The sequence below is a fragment of the Panthera leo genome, chromosome D2, assembly GCF_018350215.1.
Source record: "Panthera leo isolate Ple1 chromosome D2, P.leo_Ple1_pat1.1, whole genome shotgun sequence".
NCBI classification, from domain to species: Eukaryota; Metazoa; Chordata; class Mammalia; order Carnivora; family Felidae; genus Panthera; species Panthera leo.
Window position 1 is genome coordinate 8,161,788 of NC_056689.1, and position 24,933 is coordinate 8,186,720.

General features: G+C 45.9%; 1 protein-coding gene across 1 annotated transcript; it reads right to left on the minus strand.

Annotated features, from left to right (window-relative positions):
* Positions 1 to 1,022: 1,022 nt before the first annotated feature.
* Positions 1,023 to 23,281, minus strand: ANKRD22 (ankyrin repeat domain 22). The gene is made up of 6 exons (XM_042908976.1): positions 23,043 to 23,281; positions 9,556 to 9,747; positions 7,165 to 7,272; positions 4,822 to 4,899; positions 2,153 to 2,251; positions 1,023 to 1,879 (listed from the first exon to the last, which is right to left on the minus strand). The coding sequence occupies exons 1-6, from the start codon at positions 23,061 to 23,063 to the stop codon at positions 1,802 to 1,804; spliced, it is 576 nt and encodes a 191-aa protein (XP_042764910.1). The 5' UTR covers positions 23,064 to 23,281; the 3' UTR covers positions 1,023 to 1,801.
* Positions 23,282 to 24,933: the final 1,652 nt, after the last annotated feature.

Here is a 24,933-nt window from a genome sequence, read left to right on the forward strand (position 1 = left end):
AGTTCATTGACTGACGCTAGAAGACCTAATGTCCACAAATGTCTGCCCCGGTTTTCTGCCTTCAAAAACGAAAAACTAGGAAGAAAGTATTAGGATGTCATGAGCATAGAGACAACAAACTGTCGCGTATTTTATTCTTTGATCTTGGTAACTGCCCAGAGTCAGTCACAAATAGAAGAAAATGCTCAATTTTCACACCGTCTCAAAGATGACAGTTACGGTCACACATGAGTGATAGCGTAATTTTGCAAACCAAATTGAAGGTACACAGGTGCGTGTGGAAGGTACGCTGGTGTGTGAAGTTCATTTGTTGATTCAGTCCCCCAGAGTCACCTGCTAACTCGATTCGGTGCCATGTGTCTAAAATAATTTCAGAGACACGTAGGGGCTTCTGAATCTGTACCTACACACTACTATTTCCTTCACAAAACGTACACCTTAAGGCTCAATAAATATTCTGGATTTGATTTTCAATAACCCTTTGTTCTGTTCAAGGATGGTAAATCTTTTCTTCTTAGACTGTTCGTTACCTCATATAGTGTGTGATATGTCTACACTTCAGTCCATGTCTAAAGATGTTAATGATTCAGTCTTGCTTGGCGAAATTTGATCATTTTTTAAATGTGTTTATTTCTACTCTGTGCCATTGACACAGGACTTGGGAAATGTATTTTGATATTCACTGTCTCCCTTCTGGAAGTATAATGCAGATAGCATCTTTTTCTCTTGCTCTATTTATTGTCAAGAAATCCTTTGTCCCACGTTAACAATAATATTTTGAATTTTAACAATGAAAATAAACAGAAAGAACAACCTTAGTAGCTGCCTGGCATTCACGAGAGAATCATAAAGGTATTTTTGAAGGAACATCTTTTCTCTTAAATGTTTATTTATTTCTGAGACAGAGAGAGACAGAGCATGAGCGGGGGAGGGGCAGAGAGAGGGAGACACAGAACCCCAAACAGGTTCCAGGCTCTGAGCTGTCAGCACAGAGCCCCACGCGGGGCTCGAACTCACGGACCATGAGATCCTGACCTGAGCCCAAGTCGGACGCTCAACCGACTAAGCCACCCAGGCGCCCCGTGAGGAAACATCTTGATAGTTGCCTAATTTTGTTCATAATTAAGACGGATTTTACTTATAAGCTGACAGCAAAATGTCTAGAGGTATTCTAGTTAAATTGGCTCTCGGGAAAGAGAAAGAAAAAGCCCTGGCTTGTAGGATTTCCCAATATGACTGTGGCCTAAATACCCCCACCCCTGATGACTGATAGATGGTTTTATTGAAGTTGTTTCACCAAATGAATATTTACATATGAAGCTCTCCCCCCACCCCCCCCAACACATCATTCTATACAAATATATCTACTTCGAATCTTCCTCTTACCACTCAAAAGGACGGAGAGAAACAGTCGTTTTTTGGGTATGATATAGACAGGACCACCTCTTGGTCACAGTGGCACACCTGAGAAGAGAGGACCGAGCCAACCAACTGCGATTCTCTTCTTCAGGACCAACCGGGGTGGAAATGTCACCTTTGTGTTGACCAAAGTGGAAACTCCCACGACTTCAGTGTTTCTCCTAGAAAGATTATGACCATGGTGAACTCCACTGGGAGAAAAAAAAATCATCAGTACAAAGCTCTCCCACAAATGTCACCATGGCAACCGCCATTAGGGTTACCCATGGTAACCGTAAAATTGCAGCATCCAGGTTGAGCGGTCCACAGACTGATTGTCCAAAATGGAGAGAGAACACGGTGCTTTGGTTTCTTTCTATTTCTCCACGTGAGGCCTCTAGGATTACGATGCTTTCCTTAGCATTAACTCAATCTGGGAAAACTTCAATCTCCGTGCAATATCCAGCGAAGTCTCACCACGCTGAGGAGAAAAAGAAATTACGGTCCTTTGTCTCCAGTGCAGTCCAAGGTCGATGCAAAAGGCCTAGCAAACAGTCTAGACCAACTGACTTACAAGCCCGGCAAGGGCTCTGAAGGTCATTTGGTTCTAACAGGAATAGGACAACGTAATTCCTTAGGACAATTAGCTTTGCTGTCAACAACATCAGAGGCAATTAATTCACTTCAGCACACAGCCCAAGTTAGGAGATGCTGTTGCTAGAAGGACCTCGGACCACAGCCCACAGATTCTTACCCGATTCTTGATCATGGGGTCTGCATGAGCTTCAAGGAGCAGAGGGATGAGATTCTGGTTTTTCATTTCGCAGGCGTAATGTAACGCAGTGCAGCCGTACTGAAACCGAAAGACCAACAGTGAGTTCATCGTGGGCTCTACGGACCCGGCAGGCGGCTCCTTCGGCAAGCACTTGTCACATCCTAGAGGGTCCACCCAAGCAAACCGGTCTGCAAATCATCCACGCACACCCACTTTTCTTGTATTTCAAAAGGCTTCCCTGCCTCCATGTGTATATGGTTAACGTCCTATACGCCATTAATATCTTCCTTTCTCATTTTCTGTTCCAAACTTAACACAGCCTGCAAGAAGTTAACGCTCAATTGTCTCAAGGTTTCTTTGTGGAATTCTATATGTCTGGGCAATCGCCACCTCGATCATCGTACCGTCTTTTCTCCTCAAGGGTCCCCACGCGGGCTTTTTTGCAAATATCATGCCCCGTGGTTGTTGATCAAAATCCCCGCAACCTGAAGACGGTGCTCATGTCGCTACAGCCCAGCTCCAGGATCGGTGCAGTTAGTTCTATGTAGAAACCTCTCATGCTTGGTTTGCTGTGGCTTATATTCTGCATTCTGAAATAGCGGATCTCCTCTGCTGGTACTAACTTAAAACACCAACTACAAGTGAAAAGAGATGGATAGCTAGGGTGTTTGTGCCCCAGATATTGCCTTTCAAAAAGCAGCCCAACAACCATGGTTTGGGTATGTGACGAATTAATGCCAGACCTTATTAACTCTTCTAAGAGCATAACGGATAATGCTGCAATTGCTGATTTTTCTTAAGTGATAACATCATGCACCAAACAGCTGGCTTTGAACTTTTCCATGTGAAATAAAGTGAGTGTAATTACCTAGAAATACAATGCACCGCATTACTTCGAGTTGGAAAAACTATCTGAATATTCAGATAGTCTTAGAAAAATGGTGGCGCGCGCGCGCGCGTGTGTGTGTGTGTGTGTGTGTGTGTGTGTGTGTGTGGAATGTAACAGTCCAGCTAGAGATACATATCGAGAAGCAGAAAAATATCCTAGAGAAATTTTGATCACAGGCAAAGTTTTAAACCTTTTGACTTTAAATGAAAGGACCAAGAAAAACCTTCAGCGAACCATTCACCCAATCTTTAATAACATCTTACTTAGTACATTTTGAAGTTTTCTAAGGAATGACAGAGCACCGTAGTCATCTATCCAAATTAACCCAAAAATTCTATTTTCTTTTTTTCTTTTTTTTTTTTCATGTTTATTTATTTACTTTGAGAGAGGCAGAGAGAATCCCAAGTAGGCTCTGCACTGACAGCGACAGTGACACGGGGCTCAGTCCTATGAACCGTGAGATCATGACCTGAGTCAAAATCAAGAGTCAGACGCCCACCAAACTGAACCACCCAGGTATCCCCCAAAATTCTATTTTAAATAAAAGGAAAAACATACACTTCAGTAACTTATTCTCCTGTGTTCTCTCTCTCTCAATCTCTCACACACATGCACACACACGTGCACACACACGTAGAGCTACCTCCGTTTAAACATATGATGATACCAATATAATCAAAACTAAAATGATGTAAATAATTAATAGAAACAGGGATGGGCACATTTTCTCTCTCACAGAACAGCGGTAACACACATGCACCCACAGAGGTGCACACAGCATAAAACAAATCAAGGATCACAGAATATTGGTTCGTGTCTACTCAAATTTCAACTTGCCTCCTTTCTCAATAAACAATTGGGAATCCAAAATTTCATCCAATCAATATAAGCAAATAAAACGTCATACAAATAAACATCCGGCCCATTTATGATCATTTAAGGGAGGGAGAGGGACGCGGGGTGTAAGGGTGAAAGGTGAGAACAAAACCTTATATTTAGTTAGAGACAGAAAGAAGTTCACTGCTGCTTGCTCATCACGCCCTCCGCGCCACTTGGGCTCTTTGACTTTGATCCTCATCCATGGAGTTTACAGGTGGGGACTCGCTTACGGGTGGGTTGGGAGCTTGGCCACCGCAGCTGTTGTTCGTTGAGCACTTACTGCGTGCCAGGCACTCTGCTGAGCACCCTACATGAGTCTGCCTCGCAAGGTAGGTGTGTGGCTACCCTCACATTACAGGTGACAAATGGAGAGTCCAGTACGTGTGTGACTTGTGAAAACGCCCACAGCAAAACATGAGAAGCTGGGGGCTGCCTGGGCGGCTCAGTCGGTTGAGCTTTTGACTTCGGCTCACATCATGATCTCACAGTCTGCGGGTTCGAGCCCCACGTAGGGCTCTGTGCTGACAGCTCGGAGCCTGGAACCTGCTTCGGATTCTGTGTCTCCCTCTCTCTCTGCCCCTTTCCCACTCGTCTCCCTCTCCCTCTCTCTCTCTCTCAAAATAAAAACATTTTGAAAAGTTCTAAAACTGTCCTCCAGTCCATAAAGATCCCCGTGAGTTTAGTGGCAGCATCTAACCGACCCCCAGCTCGCCTGACTAGCAGTGAAAACCAAAAGAAAGAAAAATGAAACGTAAAGAAAGACGAGGAACATGTAGACGTGTCTAGGAAAACAAAGCGAGTAACTCTGTAGGTGACAAATACTCTGCCCGCAAATACCATTCTGAATATCATTTCAAGGTGACTAAACGCACGAACTTACGCAGTCCGTGGCGTTCACATCGATGCCAGCGTCCAGCAGCATTCGAACGAGAGCCTCGTTCTGCTTGGTCTTTGACACCTGTTACAAACAACACGTAAAGAGGAGGTTCATTGACAAGCGTTTTCTCCATCGTGTGCCTGGACTATTCTATTCCACGGGGTTTATTTTAATCCCAACACCTCTATGCGTCTATGCATCTGTCTTAAAATCTCCCCGCCTCCTCACCCCGCCCAGTACCAATCAGGTTCTCAGACTGTGGTCCTGAAGCAGCAGCGTGGGCACCTGGGAACTTAGAAATGCAAATTCGGCGGCCCCACGCCAGACCTGCCAAATCTTACTGAGGTTGGGGCCCAGGGACCAGTCTTTCCCTTCCTGGCTCAGAACCCACAGGCACTGTCCCATTGCTCTGAGGACAGAAGCAAACTTCCCAGCCTGTCCTGCAAGGCCCAATTTGTTTTGGCCTCTGGTCCCTGCCGGCTCACCCCGCCCCGAATGTTCCTTCTGCCTAGAAGCCTCTCCTCTCTTCTTCTATTTTCAAAAAACAATTTTTTAATTTTATTTTAGAGAGAGAGACAGAGAATCTAAGTGGGGAGAGGGGCAGAAGGGGAGAGAGAGAATCCCAAACACGTTCCATGCTCAGAGCGGAGCCCAACGTGGGGCTCGATCCCACAATCCTGGGATCATGACCTGAGCCAGAATCAAGAGTCGGACGCTTAACCAACTGAGCCACCCAAGAGCCCTGTTTTAAATTTTTTTTTTTAATTTTATTTTTAAATCCATTTTTAGTATCCCAGCCCGAGCCCCTCTTCCTCCAGGAGGCTTTCCCTGACCTACCCGGCCAGGTGAAATCTCTCTCTGGGCTCTCGTGGCACTGATCACCTCCCTGTATTACCTACTTCAGAGTAATTTTACAGGCGTTTCTGCCGTATTTTATTACTCATGCGTTCTTCACTGCCCTCCAACGAACTCTTGCACGGACAGGACTCCATCTGTTTGGTTCATCTCTGCATCCCTCACACCCAGTGCCTGCACGTAGTAGGGCCCCAGCAAGAGTGTGCCAGAAGGTCGAACAAAGAAACGAAATGAACCAGACGCCTCAGAAATCCCCTTTTCCTACCCAGTTCCCCGAGACCCTGACCACAGGACAGTTTGGGCGTCACCCCAACGTCCCATTGCTAGGGGAGCACGGCAGTCCTGGCCGTCCCGGAGGTCAGCCCTTAGCCATACAGGAAGCCCCACCCAGTTTTCTTCCCTGGTTATACTTCCCTCCTCTGTCAACATCTACACTGCCTTTCTCTGCAGTGACACAGTCCTTCCTGGTCCCTTCCTCTGAAATTTCCTCCCCGGTCGCTTATGCCGTACATATCTCAACTGCACAGATTCAAGCCCCATGAATAAGTAGGAAAATGTGCATTAAGAGGCGGTTATTCATTCCAATTGGTATTTTTGCCAGGGCCTCCGGCTTTTAAACATCTGACCGTCTTAGAAAGCAGCGTTGTGAGTCAACAAATTCTGAACGAGTCTTTCTAATCCCCCTTTCGATCCTTTTGAAACTACACGGAAGATCTCTCACCGGCCCTGAAACTGCAACTGCCATGTACTAAACACACAAGTAATTTTTCGAGAACTTTTCCGGGGTATAAACAGAGTATGTGTTTATCAGTGACTTACAGTTTTCTTTTTCCCATAAATCGAAGCATCAAAATCAACACTATCATATCTAATTCTGTAACATTTAAATACCCAAGGAGGTAACAATGACACTTCCAACTGGCAGATTTTGTCCCGGAGCCCACGTTAGCAAAGACAGCTAACTAACTAACATCCACGGTCTATTAGCTGCAAGGAGAAGGGAGCTTGGTCATGTAACGAGTAAGTGACACATGTGTTGAGTCATCTCTCAAAGGTGGAACCAGCCACTAGGGAACCAGATGGAAAAAAGGGAATGAGTCAGCACAGAGCTGGTGTTCTTTGGGGGGTAAAAAGAGGGAGGCACCTGGGTGGCTCAGTCGGTTGAGCGTCCGACTTCGGCTCAGGTCACGATCTCACGGTTCGTGGGTTCGAGCCCCACGTCGGGCTCTGTGCTGACGGCAGGAAGCCTGCTTGGAATTCTCTCTCTCCCTCTCTCTGCCCCTCCCTGCTCTCGCTCTCTCTCTCCCCCTCTCAAAATAAATAAATGAACATTAAAAAAAAAAAGGAAAGAAAGAAAGTACATTTTTAGAATGCAAACCGAGAGTTCATTTTTGTTACTATTTCTTTATACATGACCGGCCCAGCAAAACTTGATGATTCATGCTGCTGATCTCCACGTTTGCCCTTTGGTCACACGCACAGTGGACTTACCATGAGGAAATACCCAATAAGCATAACAGGCATTAAGAGGATAATGAGTAGGTAATCAAAGAAGGTGAATTTTTTCTTCACAGCATAATGCAAGCAGTTTCTCTGTTTCTGAAAATTAAGAAAAGGATTCCTCATTAATATTTGTCTCAAATTTCATATTTTCAGATTACCGTATCAAAAAGTTTAGTTTCTGGGGCGCCTGACTGGCTCGGTCGGTAGAGCGCGTGACTTCTGATGTCAGGGTTATGAGTCTGAGCCCCACATTGGGCGGTGGAACTTAATTAACATTTAGAATATGTGCATTTTTCCATGCCATTTAAAAATGGTAAACATAGGCCTATAACGGCTTCATGACTTTCTACTGAATGGAGCCATTCTAGTTTATTTAACCAAACCCTATCTGTTGGACATTTCAAGTTTTTTAGCTTTCTATTTTTATAAATTATACTGCCTGAACATCTCCATTCATAAGGCTTTGTCAACATTTCTAAATTTGTCTTTGGCAAAAGTTTCTCAAAGTATAATCGCTAACATGAAATGTGTGAATGCTTTTCGTATTGCGCTAAACCGTGCTCGGGTACAATAACGATTTAAACTTCCTTCCTGAGGCACCCGGGTGGCTCAGTCGGTTGGGCGTCCGACTTCGGCTCAGGTCCTGATCTCTCAGTCTGTGAATTCCGGCCCCACGTCGGGCTCTGTGCCGACAGCTCGGAGCCTGGAGCCTGCTTCGGATTCTGTGTCTCCCTCCCTCTCTGCCCCTCCTCCACTCATTCCCTCTCTCTCTCTTTCTCTCTCAAAAATAAACATTAAAAAATTTTTAAACTTTCTTCCCGATCAACCCTTGATTTTCTTTTTTAATCCTGCTCAGTCTGACAAGCCAAAAAAAGAGCGTATTTATGTTTTAATTTAATGTGCTCTCCAGAGAATCGATGGTCTCTATTAGGCGCATGCATGTGAATCACCCACAGGGCTTTTCGTTTTATTTTCAGGCCTTTGTTTATAGGACGTCTGAAAATGACTCCTGAACATAGATTTAAGACACGAGAAGGCACCGGTTAAGCTGTTAACGTGCAAAGATTAGTGTTTGGGAAAGATTAAATATTTAAAAACCATTAAAACTATTCTCAAAATAAAAAATGTAAACCGAACCCTCCTTCTGATAAAGTCTCTGTTTATCTAACATATCCCTAAAGTCCTTCCCAAGATGTTCCTGATGCCAGAGGATCCCTGCAGGCTGGCTGAGGTTCTCCGCCTTCTCGGCCCCATCCCTGTGCTGTCCGACATCGCCTTCCCCCGGCTTCCAAATGAGCACGTCCCCCCGACAGAGGATGTGAACCCACGGACATCTGCCTTCGCCACTCCCACTCACCACAAGCCCACACACCTGGCCCTCCAGCTGTGTGCAAGGGAGACGGTGTCACGGTCCACGAAGCTGCTTCGCTGTCACATTCGGTGCAGGCATGCCTTGCTTTTAAACCCAACCAAGCAAAAAATAGGAAGTACCAGCAAGAAGGCCCGGTAGCGATCCATTTGCTGATAATACGCGATTGCTCCAGAGCAGCTGGTGTCGATACTGACTCGGAAGGGGGTAAGCGGGCCCGACAGGCTGTGTTTTCCTCACTCCGTGTATGTGAGTGGAAACAGAGCACTCGTCAGTATTACAAATAATGACTTTTTATATTTACTGAGTGTACTTTAAATGCTGTCTTTACTCGGATGCAGACACTGGCCGTTCCAAGGTGCTCCGAAAGAGATGTTCTCAGCAATACACTTGTGTTCTGCTCGTCCTTGATTCTGAGGGTTCCGTCGGCTAACACTGCATCTTTAAGTACCATCTTTCTGCCTCTCTGTGTGGCTTCCAGGAGCCTCTGGTTCGTGACCTTGTTTGTCCTCGGCAAATACCTACCTGGCCTTCTTCAATCCTATGAGCGAACGGTAGGATCTCCCGGAGAACATTGACCCAGTAGGTAAAAACCTCATGAAATAGCACCACCAGGTCAGCATTTCTTTTCCAGGAAATCTTTCCCATTCCTTCTGGAATCATGAGGAGGAGGAGCAGGGAGAGGGAAGCAGGAAGGCAGGAAAAAGCATGAGGAGGAAGAGGAAAGGAAAGGGAGAGCTCCAACTAGTCAAATGAATGAATGAAGGAATGAATGAACCTTTCTTTTCAGAAGTACAAGGACATAATTAACCATAAAATACGCCTGCTGATTGAACTATGATTTATTTTGGCTCTTTAGCCTGATAGAATGGTATGTGTTAGTCCCTTTAAAGAAAAAAAAAATTGTATCAGGAGCTACAGGCAACGAGAAAATGGCACATCCTCGACTGCTAGGAGGAGAAAGGATTACCACAGTCAATTGCTGTCTCCACTCATGTGTAATGGCCTACCTGGTTTTTGAGGTTCACATCAGCATTTCTTTTCAAGAGGAAGGAAACGATTCTCAGGTGCCCCCGGCGGCAAGCACAGATCAGGGGGGTGTCTCCATTAAAGCCATCCTGCACATTGATACAGTTGCGGTCCTCTCTCACCCAGCGCCACACTTGACCAAAGTCGTTCTGATAGGCCGCCTGGCAGATGGGCTAAGAGGGGAAAACCACAAGCAGGTCCTGAAATACCGGCATAACGAAGCCCCCCGTAAGACAGAAATCACCACCCGATAATTTAAAGCTCAAGTCTTTCCAAATCGTGATACAGTAAAACCTTGGATTGCGAGTAACCTGTTCCGTGAAGGTTCCACAAGACGAGCAAGAATTTCTGACAGCTTTTCACTTGATAAACGGGCGATGTCTTGCAATACGAGTCGTACATGACGCCGAATGTCACGTGATCACAACTGAGCCAATGGTTCTTGAAGTTCACTTTGAGAGACATGCTTTGGATTACAAGCATGTTTCTGGAACGAATTATGCTCGCAAAGCAAGGTTTTACTGTGTATCACTTTGTACATGAGATTTTTGGTCTCCATTATGCCAAGCCTTAAATCTAGAACAAGCCCAAGTCCACGAGGAACCTCTCAACGATTTCCTAAATTGCTTGGCACACAGATGCGTTCAAGAGTGTGCTCACGGATGGATGACGCCTGTCAGAGAGGCAGGATTTCACCGAATATAGAGTAGGTGCATCGGAGGAATTTAGGGCAGCACTAGATGATCAAACAAAGACATATGGCGCCCTGTGCTCCAGGAAACCAGCCCAGTGGAAAAGACCCATTTTAGACAAATAATACATAAATAACAAATGACATCATTGATTGGATCCGATGCTTTTTATTTAGAAAGTGTCCTAAGGGGCTTTGCAAAGCATCATGGGAGCTTGACAGCAAGACCTAAGCTGACCTCCTCCCCTTGCCCACTTTCCCCCACCTCCTTCTGGACCTGTCTTCTGTTTTCAATGCTTCATGTTTGGTTTCTTCCATCTGGGCCCCGCCCTTACTGCTTCCTCTGCACAAAACACCTTTCCCCCTCTCTGCTCACCTGGCTGCCTCTGGCCCATCCCTCGTGTCATCACTTAAGTTTTACTTTACCCCGTCTTTCCTGACTCCAGCCCTGTTTCACAGCAACTGGCCTAACTGTCCACTCTTGTCTTAATTCTGTATAATGGCACGCTGCAGACCAGCACGAATCGGGAGGGGTTGAGGCAGCATTGAGTGCGGGAAGGCACTGGCTGCCAGCTTCGTGTGGATAGAGGCTATACTGTTCCACGTAATGTTTGAATTTATTCCATTCATACCCCCAGTATGTAACACAGCACTGGCACATGGTAGGCAAATACTAAATATTCTCAGACTGATTTTAATTAGAGAGTGTGAAAAAAAAAGGCACTTAGAATCACACCTGGCATGCTCAATTTATGGAAATTATTATTACTGCTTATTCAGTCGTTCTGTAATTTGGCGACAAGGTCAGACCTCTGCTGTGTCCCAGTCGCAGTTGCCGGGGACAGGTGTACAAAATACTCTCAACCATGCAAAATGTACTTACCAGTTGGGAATATAGAGTGAGCGCACACACACACACACACACACACACACACGTTCAACAGTGAGAAAACAATGTTAAAGAAGCACAGATTGGGGTAATGAGCACCAGTGAGAAAGCTGAGTGGTACGTTAGCGAAGCAATTCATGTTTCTAACATAGCCAAATATCATAATCGGTGAGCTTTTAAAAGTAAGATTTTTTTAATGTTTATTTATTTTTGAGGGAGAGCGCGTGCATGCAAGCAGAGGAGGGGCAGAGAGAGAGAGGGAGACAGAACTCCAAGCAGGCTTTGCACTGTGAGCGCAGAGCCCCAACGCAGGGCTCGAACTTGCCAACTATGAGATCATGACCTGGGCCGAAATCAAGAGCTGGATGCTCAACCAACTGAGCCACCCAGGCGCCTCAAAAGTAAGATACTTTAAAAAAAATTGTTTTGACATTTATTTATTAAAAAAAATTTTTTTAACGTTTATTTATTTTTGAGAGAAAGAGACAGAGCATGAGTGGGAGAGGGGCAGAGAGAAAGGGAGACACAGAATGTGAAGCAGGCTCCAGGCTCTGAGCTGTCAGCACAGAGCCTGACACGGGGCGCGAACTCACGGACCGCGAGATCATGACCTGAGCCGAAGTCGGACGCTCAACCGACTCAGCCACCCAGGCGCCCTAATAGTAAGATACTTTTAAACCCAAGGCCCCGCTCACAAAAGAAACATCCCAGAGGCAAGTCAGCTCAATAGCAGATAAGAGGCAAAGTTCTGTGCCCCCAAAGAAATGGGCATGATACAGGGGTCCAAAATGCAGTAGAAATGCCCAACCACACAACCCCCCTTCCGCTACCCTGGGGTCATCCCGTGCCTAGGCCTCATCACAAGCTGGGCTCAGCAGCGTCTCCAGGTTCTGTGGGGCTGACGTGCAAACGACCAGAGCATTCGAAAGGACGCGTTTGCTGTCAGCAAACTGGGTTATAGTCGTGATTGTGCAACTAGCCGCCTGGCGACCGTGGACAAATCTCTCCCCGTCGTGCGCCTTGGTGTCCTCAGTCACCAGACAAAAGAATGAGGCGAAATTCCATTTCGTCGTCACACCCTGTGACTGCCACCCTCCAGTCTCTCCCCAGCCAACGCATCTGCCCCATCCACTTCGAGGTGGTGGGGAAGTCCTTTCGAAGCGCAAACACTACCCCACGGCGTTCAGCCCTTATCTTAGCAGTGGCGCCCAGCCACTTAGATCTCAACAACGAACAAAACAGAACGAAACACAACAGTGATGCTGAGTCGCCAACTCTTAATTTTGCCAAGTAAATCCGTGAGAAACAACATCATCATTTAGTAAAATAAAGGGTGTTTTAGCATAAATGTAAGAGCAAAACTATTTTAACAAAATATACAAGGACACAGTCACAGAAGAGGGGGAAAAAAAAAGCCATCCTTTATATGAGACAGATTTCGCTGTATGGAAAACCCTGCTTCTTTGTCTGTTTTTTTTTTCTTCTAATTTCACCATAAATCGGTGCAAATTTGCCACAGATTACGACTCATCCTTTATAGGACTAGCATTTGGTAACTGATAGACCACCATACTGAACTTGAAAGCAGGTGGCTATAGAGTTAATTTCTTTCTTCTTAAGATTTTAAATTACAACATTAAAAATCCTGGCACATTTCATGCACTCATCTGGCTTCCCAACTTCTCTTAAAACATTTAAAGCTTTGACAACGCTGGGCCCACATTCCCATAGGACACCAAATAAAGCCCCCCTTGCGTGGGCTTCACTGAGAGTCCTCATCAGAAAGGAGGAGGGGACAAGTAGACAGTTTGCCTTCAAGAGACACCCGGTAGGGCTGAGTTCTTCCTTAATCCCATTCAAGCGACCGTCCTTAAAACACCACCCTGATCTTATCTTTTAATCTTTCCTGAGCTTCCTGTGTCCCAGGCACAGAGCTCCTGTATTTGAAAAGTAAAGTGCCATCCTGGTTCAGCTGGACCCCCAAGTGGCTGGTGGAGTGAACCACGGGAAGGGTTGGGCGCTGTTGTAAACTCCCAGACTCCACCAGGGGGCAGCTCGGGGTCATGAAAGCACGGATGGGGACCCAAGGGAAGCCCAATACAAAAGCTAGGGCCCAGAAAGAGGAAGAGGCTGTCTTTTGCCTTGAGGGAAGAGTTATCGTGAATTCTGTTGGCCTCTGAAGTTTCTGGAACTTGGGGGATTCTGGGGGAGGAGGAAACCGGTGGAGACCTTGGGAGATCGTCATGATACTTCCATCCCCTGGTGCCTTGTGCCCATCCTCACTGGCAAAGCACTAGTTCAGATTTTCGTTGTTCTCACCAAGACTGTTGCAAAACCGGTGGTTAACTGACCTTGCTTCCTCCTGTCTCCCCCTTCCAGCCCCCAGTCCGACCGCCAAAACGGCAGCTTCCTGTCACTTCCCTCCCGAAACGTTTGGTCACTTGATGACCCGCTGGGTTAGGATGCTGTCCTCGAGCTGACACACGATTCTTCGGATGTCCCAAATCCTGTCTTTCCAACTTCGTCTCTTACCACCGCCTTCTCTGTACCCTTGATCTAAGTGAAGAAAGGCACGAGTATTACTAACAGCTATCTCCCCAGCTAGACTGTAAGCTCCGTGAAAGCAGGTACTGTGTCTGTACTAGAACATTCTATCCCCGGCATCCAGCATATGCCTGGCACACAGTAGGCATCCGATGTCTATTTGGTGAACAAGTAAGGGAATGAATGAGTCGTAACGTGATCTCGCCTTTATTGAGTCCTTCAGCTACTTCATTTAACCCTCACACAACCCTCCGAGCAAAACCGTATGCCCCTTTTGTATTGGTGAGACTGAGGGAAGTTGCCTTCCGCGCCCGTGGTTACACAGCTCATAACTAGCAGTGCCAGCAATGAAATCAAGGGGAATGACTACGGAATACATCCATTCTTCCGGCTGTAATTACTTCAGGCAGTTTGAAAAACAGCCTTCAGAATGCCTTCTGGCTGCAAGACTTTGCATTTGAGGTTATTTTGTGTTCCACTTGCACCCCAATTAAGCTACAGTCTACACTCTCAGGAGGCTGGTCTGTCCCCTTTCCGCCCTGATCACCTGGTGTCCAAGCCTTCCTGGTTATGTATCCAGATTCTTCTCCAAACTGACCTGGATATAGCAATATCTGCCAAGAGGTAAAGGAATAATGGTCCGAGAGGCTGCAGGAGAAACCAGAAAAAGATTTGGTCCAGATGCAAAGAAGGAAAAGTTGCAAAATGGACGTAAGGGTATGAAGTGTAAGGAGAGACTCTGGATTTGATCCTGAATAAGTATCCAAAGATCAGTGTTCATAGAGTGATGGGGCAGGAGGCAGAACACTGGGGCCTGAGCACATGGTCTACGAGGAATCAGAGGGTGTGACTGGAGAGCAATTGTCGTCACTTTGGCAGTAAAAGCCAAGACAGAGCTCCTGGAGCACAGAGGGAGGCAGCAGGGTCTCGTCCTCATTCCGCACATCCGTAGGCAAAGTGCTATCGCGTGGTCAGAAACGCGGGCTCTGGAAAGAAACTCTCTGGGTTCCAATCTCAACACTGCCACATAAGAGTACTGTTAGCTGGACAACTTACTTAGCCTCTTTGTGCTTTGTTCCCTTCTAGATTTAATAACCACATCTTCTTGGGGCACTTGGGTGGCTCAGTTGGTTAAGCATCCAACTCTCGATTTCGGCTCAGGTCAGGATCTCATGGTCTGTGGGATCGAACCCCACATCAGGCTCTGTGCTCACAGCGTGGAGCTTCCCTTGGGATTCTCTGACTTCCTGTCTCTTTCTGCCCCCACCCCCCACTTATGTGCACTCTTGCTCTCTCTCTCAAAATAAATAAATAGACACTTTAAAAAATAATGATCACCAAATCTTCTTTATCAGGTCACAGGAACGTGACTGCATAGATGAAACACTCAGCTCAGATCAGACCCATAATAACAAGCCCTCCATTAAGGTAAAGTACTCTTGTAATTATTTAAAACATGAGGAGCCAGGGAAGATGGGCAGAGGTGGTCATGAAAGGGAATGAACAGCAGTGGAAGCCCTGGCCTTAAACAGGATGACAATCCGGGCTCTGAGCAAAGCACGGGAGGCAACTCAGGTGGTTGGGATAGAAAGAACGTTTCAGGTCGGTCAAACTTTTCTCCCAGAAGCCTGAAGTTTTGATCTCCATGCTTTATGCCAATACGTATCTATCGTAAATAAACGGGCATAGACAGATAACTCAACGAGCCACCATTACGTTTAACTAGATGAGCAGGTTAGTAACACAGGAGACAAGACTGAGACAAGGATAGAAGAGGTTCTGGAACCTGGTGGGGAAGATTTGGGACAGCCATTCATGAAAAGCGCTGCATGAGATGAACAAAAAACATCAAATTGCCTGAAGCGTCAGGTTATGTAGAAACGCGTTAGACTACCAGACAGGTTTGCAGTTCTCCTCGGCACATCTGTCGTCAGGGAGGTGTGGGGAAAGTGACAGGGGCAAAGAACGAAGGTTAGGAAACAGGTCTGTCAGGCAAGGGCTTGGGAGGAGCAGCTCACCCTGGGATACAGACTGAATGGACGACACATGGAAACCAGGTGGAGCCTGATGGACTTGGAAACAGAGACAAGCAGATAGAAACACGAAGGAGGATGAGAGCAGAGTCAGCACGCATGATCTAGTGGGAAATGGGACCAGTTACGGAGTTGGGATAGGAGGCAGAGTCACCGAATCCTACCTGTTGCAGACTGGGCTTCGTCCCTAGAAGTCACGAGCGGTCATGTGGGGTGGTTGATTTGGAGCAGAGGCAGAGGTCCGGAGAAGAGAGGGAATGCTTGGGGGTGTGGAGGTCACTGCAGATGACCCCAGGGAACAGAAAGAAAGGGGAAATTGCGCTCCGGAATCAAGGGAGGTAAGGGTGGGTCCTTGGAGGAGGGTGGGCAAAAGTGAGAAAATAGAGAAAAGGGCACAAGCAAAGACTTCAAGCCATTGTCATACAACAATAATGGTGAACAAGAAAGAAACAGATCGAAGGAGAGACTGCCACGAGACTTCAGTGGACATGCAGGGGAAGGTGGAAAAGAGGAGACGGAAGGGAAGGAAGAGAAGGGTATGTACCAAGAGTGTGTGTGAGTTCACATCCACTGACTTGTGGGGATGGTGTCCCCTGGAGTTGGGCTCCGTGCAACCTGGAAAACTGAGGCACAGAGTGAAGGGAGCACGCTAGTGAACGGACTTTTCTCTCCCATCTCATCCTTCCCAGCTAGTTCAGGAACATTCCACGTGCATTTCTGTATTCTGTCTGCACTTGCTTGTGAGTGTACGGCTGGCTCTCTTCCAGGATAAATCATGTCTCAGCCCACACGTCACCTCTTCAGACAGGCTTCCCTGACCACTGGCCATCCGTCCCCCAGCCCAGGTATGGTCTATCACATCACCCTGTTTTAATTTGCGTCTATTTAATTTGCGTGATTTTTTTAATTTGCGTCCATTATTATGGAGATTGAGCTTAATGTTCCCCATTTCCTAAGAGAGTGAGGTGGCCATGATTTTTGCCATGTTCAAAGCCCCTCAATTGTTCTTCCCCCTATTCTGGCCTCTCTTTCAGTCCAACGGCCTCACTCCCACCTTAGCTACCTGCTTGCCACCGTTGTGACTTCCCAGTTGCACTATGGGTCCCTCAAGGCCCACTTCATGGCTCACGTCCAAGGAACCTCCTTGATCTGTCCTACTGAGAGCATGAACGACACAGCACCTCACTCTGCTCACTGGCCTTTTTCCTGCGTGTTAAGTCCGGTCCCTCTAACCAGACTGTATCCTTGATGTGAGAACCAGTGGTTCTCAACCCTGACTAAGCACTAGGGCCCTTTTAAAAAAAAAATTTTTTTTAACGTTTATTTATTTTTGAGACAGAGAGAGAGCATGAACAGGGGAGGGTCAGAGAGAGGGAGACACAGAATCGGAAGCAGGCTCCAGGCTCTGAGCTGTCAGCACAGAGCCCGACGCGGGGCTAGAACTCACAGACCGCGAGATCATGATCTGAGCCGAAGTCGGCCACTTAACCGATGGAGCCACCCAGGCGCCCCTAGGGCCCTTTTAAAGTACAGGCCCCGGGTCCCATCACTAGCCAACCGAATTAGAATCTAGGGAAGAGGGTATGGGGAGTAAGGCGGGGGTATTAGTGTTATTTTAAAAAGTTCCCTGGGTGTTTCTAAGGCATAGAGAGGGTTGGGAACCACTGCAGAGGTGAAAGAAAGGAGCCCCCATAATAAAGGTAACCCTTAATGAAACACTGCAACTCTTACACTGATGTTCGTTAAGGAGCATCAGAAACTCAGGAAACTTGACACATCAGGGACCACTTTTTGTGAACTTTCGTCTCGCCGTGTGCCTGGTTTTAAAAATACCCCAAGGGCACCTGGGTGGCTCAGTGGGTTCAGTGTCCAACTCTTGATTTCTGCTCAGGTCATGATGTCAGGAGATCGAGCCCTGTGTTGGGTGTGGAGTCTGCTTAAGATTCTCTCTCTCCCTCTGCTCCTCCCCAGCTCATGCTTTCTCTCTCTAGTTCAAACTAACTAACTAGATAGATAGGTAGATAGATAGATAATAAAAAGACTCCCAAACTTGGTGCTAGAACCCTGCCCCTGCCCACTTTGTATCTCACTCTCCGAGGGCCTAAAATTTAAGGAGTGTCTCTGGGGAGGTCATGACACGTTCAGCAGGTAAATGATCCGCTAAAATATTCTATGTGTATCATTTACAGAATCATGTTGGACACCAATCCCAGTGGCGGAGACATCACAGCTGGGAAATACTTGGTGTTATTTTAACCACGCAGCAATACCTGAGCTGCGTGCACCATTACCAGTGTCTCTAAGAGCCAGACGCGCCCCCCGCCCCACCTTCACCGTGGTGAAAATTCTCCTACAGAGTAACGGAACTTCGCTGGTTCCCAGTGTAGGGAAAGAGCTCGTGGAACTCTGCCTGCTCTCCGGGGGACTCGGTCAGTTGTTCATTAACCATCTCCGCGCTGAAGCTCCACACCACGTGAGAGGTTTCATAAAAATTTCTGAGAAGGATTTGTGCTTTTTGAAGCAAAATGATTCAGGTAAAGAGCCTGGGCGCACTGATGAAATGTCTTCTCGGGAAACAAAAGAAGATGGGGGAGCCTGGGCGAGTTAAGCATCTAACTTCCGCTCAGGTCACGATCTCGCGGTTCGTGAGTTCAAGTCCCACTTCTGGGAACACGAGCCCCACTTCGGGTAAAACATGAGTCCCATTATTTTGGGGTGAGCCCTGCTCCTCTCTCTCTCTCTCTCTCTCTCTCTCCCTCCCTCACGGGATTTTCTCTCTCTCTCTGCCCCTCACTCACTTGTACTCCCCCCCCCCCCCAAAAAAAAGAAAACAAATGGGATGCCTAGGTGGCTCAGTCTGTTGAGCATCTGGCCCTTGATATAGGCTCAGGTTGTGATCTCGCAGTTGTGGGATCGAGCCCCACGTTGGGCTCTGCGCTGAGCACGGAGTCTGCTCGGAATTCTCTCTCTCCCTCTCTCTCCGTCCCTCCCCTGCTGGAGTGCTCTCTCTGTCTCTGTCTCTCTCAAAATAAATTAATTAATTTAAAAAGAGAGAGAAAACAAGACAGTCTTTTTTTCCTTTTCAGATTAACTAATCTTAGGGAACAGTATTGAAGGGTCCATCTATTTGTACAATTAATCTCAAGCCTTTCTTTCTGATGGCTCATTTTGTCACATGCTGGAATTTGGAAATTTCTTAATAAATCCTGTCTGGAAGGCAAATAAAAAAAAGCATAGGGTTGGTTTTTTTATTTTCAAGGTTGACTTAGGCCCATTTAGCTTTTATGTAACATGAAAGAAAGTTCCAGAAGTGGTTGAATTGTAAAGAAGAGTAGCAATGAGGAGAAATGGAGGCAGAGCATAGTTATCTGTTTTGTATTCTTTCTCCAACAAGGTCTCCTTGAGAGTATGTTGTCTTTACTGCTGGAAGACTAATGGGGCCCCACTGCTGGGCATCAGACCTGAGAAGCTCTGAGGTCAGTGATGACAAGAAGGAGAGAGCAAGAAAGCCTTTTCCCCCAACGAGGAGGAGAAAAGGTGAATTCTCGCTGCCAGGATCGAGCAGATCAGAAGCCTACCTTCCTACCACCTCAGACCACCCGAGAGGTGAGTGCAGAGCCCAGAGGAAGCAGGAACGTCACCCTTATAGCCTCCTGGGCGCTGGGACCTTCTGTCAAACAATGGCCACCCAAGGGTAAGGAGGACCATGCTGGAGTTACTGGCGGTAATATACAAATATACTGCAGCACATACAACTACGGAGGCATTACGCTACGCACCCGAAACTAATATAATGTTACGTCAATTATTCCTCAATAGATGTATACATATATGCAGTGTAGGCACCCCAAAATACACCCCTGGCATAATGATTATTCTGAGCTGAAGGCAACAGAGAAGAAGCAGATACAAGGAAAGTTCTCTGCCTTCCTCCCAGTTACTTAAAAGCATGATATAAATTTGTGAAGGGGTTCCCCCTCCCCTCTCTGCCAAGAAGGACAAAAGTTACCCTTGCCAGCCCAGAGAAGGCACCAAAGGAAGAGACATAATAACATTTACTCAGCAGCCCTTGCCTTCCATTAGCTCCCCCATATATCTGCCTTCCACAGTTTGCCACCCTAAGAAATCAAAGTCCTTCTGCTGTGTCTGATAGCTCCTCTGAAAATATGTGGTCCTTTTGTCGAGACGGTGTAAGCGTCCCAGTTCTGATCACCCCTTTGAGTTACTCATCACTGGGTGCTCCCGTGTGTGCTTTGATTAAGAGACACTTATCATGATGAGCACTGAATGAGGTATAGAATTATTGAGTCACTATATTGTACACCTGAAACTAATATGACACTGTGTGGTAACTACATTGGAATTTAAATGTTTTTAAAAAGTATAGGACCAGGGAATGAATGGGGAAAACTGGTCGGCTCTCGTCCTGTTCTCATTCGGTGGTTTGCATTCTTTACGCCTTAGGAAACGTAGAAGGAAACTGGCACAAGGCCAAAGCGACTGGCACCTACATGACAGATGAGGACATCGTGTCTACACATTTGAGGAATTACTTCAGAGCTTCTCACCCTCTCTAAAATCAGAGGTGGGGGAGTCTCGCAGAGAGACTGCCTCAGAACACCAGAGGATAAGACTAAGTTAGGTTGTTGTCTTTTCCATTCACCTGTAATTCCCACATGCAACTACAGTTCCAGCTTCCGGAAAACAAGCTAAGCCTTCTTCTCATCTAAAAGCACCCACTTCTAGGGGCGCCTGGGTGGCTCAGTAGGTTGAGCGTCGTCCAACTTCCGCTCAGGTCATGATCTCACGGTCCATGGGTTCGAACCCTGCACCGGGCTCTGCGCTGACAGCTCAGAGCCTGGAGCCTGCTTCGGATTCGGGGTCTCCCTCTCTCTCTACCCCTCCCCCTTCTTTGTTTCTCTCTCTCTCAAAAATAAATACACATTAAAAAATATTTCCAAGGACCCACTTCTCTTCAGGCTCTCTGACCCACTACTCTGGGACATCATCGCTCAGTCAACTGAAAATGCAAAGCGTCTAAAGCCAGCAGTCAAACCAGAGTCCCTGCAGCAGAGCTCAGTAAGAGCACCCTCACGCCAGATGAGTACCTCCCAGGGTCGAGGCTGCTGGCGAGTAATGAGAAAGCAGAATACACACCTCTTTTCCGGAAACAGCATCCTTGGCACAGCGACACTATGGAAGATCTAACACTTACTCCTCATAGGAACCTGCTACTCAAGCTAGTTTTACCACTGCCTTTACCATCCTCAGCGGTGGCTACGTTTACCTTAAAAACAAACAACAAAAACCAAGTCGATATCAATGGGGAATCCTGCAAATTGAGAAACTCTTTGCCAAAAGGGTGGGCAACTCTCTTCTCTCTGAAAATGGTGAACCTCCCAGGTGCTCATATGTTTCATACTGCTGTTACTAGAGTTAGTGAACAAGTGTGCGCAGTCAGACGGAAGGGCCTAGAATCCACGTCCACTTGTGATATGGAGTCGCATGGCCATAACGTCTATTTCAACACTACCTTAGACTATCTTGGATTCGATATTAATTATGAGCTTTGAATAATTACCTATGAGCGTCTAGGCATGTTAGGAATTTTTAGAGGTGCGTGTGTATGTGTGTGTTTGCACATGGGGTGTCGGATTTGTCTTTAAATATCGTAGTACATTCCAAGTTGCTTTGTCCTCCATATATCTGAAAAGTGAAACATTTATTCCACTTCTGGGGATATTCTCATTGACCCTGAAGGGGCCCAGGGTAAGTCTCCCCAGGGTATGCCACTTGGGCCCCTGAAGTCTTATTTTGAGCTAGAGGCAGTCAAGATCCAGTAGACTCAAGAGAAACAATATATGTAGTGTTCCCATACGTACAAAATCAAATTTGATTTTCTCCGGTTAATCTGTCTCATGTCAATTTAGTTCGTAGACCAACCAGAAGAAATTTTGTAGAGGAAAAACTTTTCCCCCAGCAATGCTTATAAATAATTCTTCCTATCTTGCCTTGACTCAACTACTTGCCAGATCAACACCCGATAAACAAACAATATGCACTGCACAGGAAGAGACTTTTTTTTTTTAACGTACTTGGTCTCAGGACGGAGATTACAACCTGGCTGCTTAAAGTGTGGTCCAGGGACCAACAATACAAGCATCAAGGAATTGAAATGCATAATCTTCACCCCCACCCAAACCTACAGAACCACAATCTGCATTGAAACCAGAGCTTGGGTGATCGGTCCTCACATTAAAATTTGAAAAGCACTAGCCTAGAGCAGTGTTTCTCCCAAGGGAGGTAAATTGCTCCTCTCCCTGAGAATCACTGGGTTGCCCCCCTAAAAAGTAAGTTTCTCCATTCTACCACAGTGAGTGAAGCAATTTCTCAAACTTTAGATTGCCTAAATCTAAAGCTTAAACTAATCAACGAGTACATTTACTATAAAGACACGCACACACACACACACACACACACACACACACACACGGCATTGGAAAAAATTGCAAACGCAGAGAAACCGCCTTTAGTAGAAGAACCACCGGAGAAGGTTCTGTTGAGCATTTGTAATGAAATGCAGAACAACCAGTTAATTGTGTTAGAGAGGGAAGGGAGTAAATTGTGAATAATGACATCATTACTCTAGTTCGTACACTACGTGTACGTCTTTGAAACATTATTTAAAAATTTATTTGATTCTAATAGGTTACTTTCAATACAGGGGAAAGAAAGCGTTTTTGTATCCATCAGATATGAAAAGAAAAAACTCAAAGTGCCAAAAAATATACATTCTGCCTTTGTCCCTCTTTTATACAGGGATAATCTTTACTTATAATCGCTGGTAGTGATTTTCTTTTCAAATACCAAGTTCAAAGGTGTCAGTCCGTCCCTGCTTTTCCACAGAAGAGTCAGTCTACTTTTGCATGTTTAGAAAATCCAGTGGGGCGCAATTTTCACTTTTCCTCTGGATGTTTGACATCAGAAAACATGACTCTGTTAATTCCATTTTCCTAAGTCCCTGCAAGATCCAAATTACCCCCACAAACATCATCTAGACATCGGGACATATATATATTGTATAACTCTCTACTTACACCTAGCTTGAGTTGTAGAATTACAAAATGATTTACCTCATAATATTAAGTGTATTAAAAAGATTAACGCCCAAGACTTCGTTTTGACTTCACACTCTCACGGAAAGCTATGCAGAAAAAAAGGAGACATTTTCACAGGAACGGGAAATTACATTTGGAAAGCAAGAGCAATTTTTAACACCTTTGGAATCTTACTTCCAGAAAGGTCACATACCTCAGAGTATAGGATTCCCATGCTGGCCCTCCACAGATCTGCGTCACCCCTACAGCTTCTTGAATCTTCCGGAGGTATTTCTGATTCACATAAAATCCGTCCCGGCCCAGAGAAAGGTCTCTAGAAGTCAAGGCTGGTGGCAAGTCCTTTCTTCCCACACTTGCGAACGTTCTTCTGGCAATTCAGTCAGCCGCACACCTTCTAGAGAACCCAGCCCAGGGAAACACAGGCATTGGTTTACAGCGTAATGACCCCAGTGTGTCTCATTTGATGTTACAACCCTGGGGAACCGGTTTCTGAGTCATATTTGCTCTTCCAGTACTGATGTGTGGGATGACGGGAGCAAAGTCAAGAGTGAAAGGGAAGTTCTCACCCCAACAGGAAGGACTCAGGGCTCAACATGGGGTACTGTGGGGAAAAAGTAGGATACTGTGTTTAAGACATTAACTGAAATCTGGTTTTCAGTGGCTATTGAGAAAGGCTAGGGATGGCCAAACTCACTTGTTAGAACGCATATGTCTGCCACGGGCTTGACTTTGATGAAAAATAATCTTCAAGAACTGTCACCATGGATTATTTGCGATCTTTCAGCACAGATAAGGTCAATTTTTTTCTTTGATGTTCCTGATTAATAAAAACAAATTAAAGTAATAAGTCAAGTGACAGATGAAGGTCAATTTTTAAGCCATATTATTTTACATACATGAATGTGTTCACTTTCTTTTTTTTTTTTAATTTTTTTATATTTATTTATTTTTGAGAGACAGAGTGAGACAAAGTGAGACTGGGGGAGGGGCAGAGAGAGAGGGAGACACAGGATTGGAAACAGGCTCCAGGCTCTGAGCTGTCAGCACAGAGCCCGACGCGGGGCTCAAACACACAGACCGTGAGATCATGACCTGAGCTGAAGTCGGACGCTCAACTGACTGAGCCATCCAGGCGCCCCGAATGTGCTCACTTTCAAGGGCATCTTTGAGTAAAGCTTGAGCAACTCAAATTGAAAAAACTAACCTCTTTGAAGAATCAGTCCCATTTACATCCTAGTTAATTAAATTATCTCTAAATGTTTAAACTACACTTAAAGTATTACTCTATATTTTTTTTTAATTTTTTTTTCTTTAATGTTTATGTTTTTATTTTTGAGACAGAGAAAGACAGAGCATGAACGGGGGAGGGGCAGAGAGAGTGGGAGACACAGAATCGGAAGCAGGCTCCAGGCTCTGAGCCATCAGCCCAGAGCCTGACGCGGGGCTCGAACTCACGGACCGCGAGATCGTGACCTGAGTCGAAGTCGGACGCTCAACCGACTGAGCCACCCAGGCGCCCCTACTCTATATATTTTTAATGTTTATTTATTTTTGAGAGACAGAGAGACAGAGCATGAGTGGGGGAGGGGCAGAGAGAGAGGGAGACACAGAATCTGAAGCAGGCTCCAGGCTCTGAGCTGTCAGCACAGAGCCTGACGAGGGGCTCGAACCCACGGACTGTGAGATCATGACCTGAGCTGAAGTCGGACACTCAACCGACTGAGCCACCCAGGCGGCCCAGTATCACTATATTTAATTTGCTTTTGTAAACACTTCAGTTCTGAACCTAACAATTAATACTTTCCCAGCTAAAGGGTCTTATAAATGTAATAAACTTACTATCATAATAAGTATTAAGTTGTCTTAAATAGTCTGATACTGTTTATATATTCAGCCAAATATTTTATAATATTCAATTTTAAAATTGTCTATTTTAAATGAGTCTAAAATCATTTGGCTTATTACATATTTTTTTTTAAGTTTATTCATTGTGAGAGAGAGCGAGAGAGACACAGAGATAGAGAGAGAGAGAGAGAGAATGAGTGAGGGAAGGGTAGAGAGAGAGTTTCTCTCTCTTTGAGAGA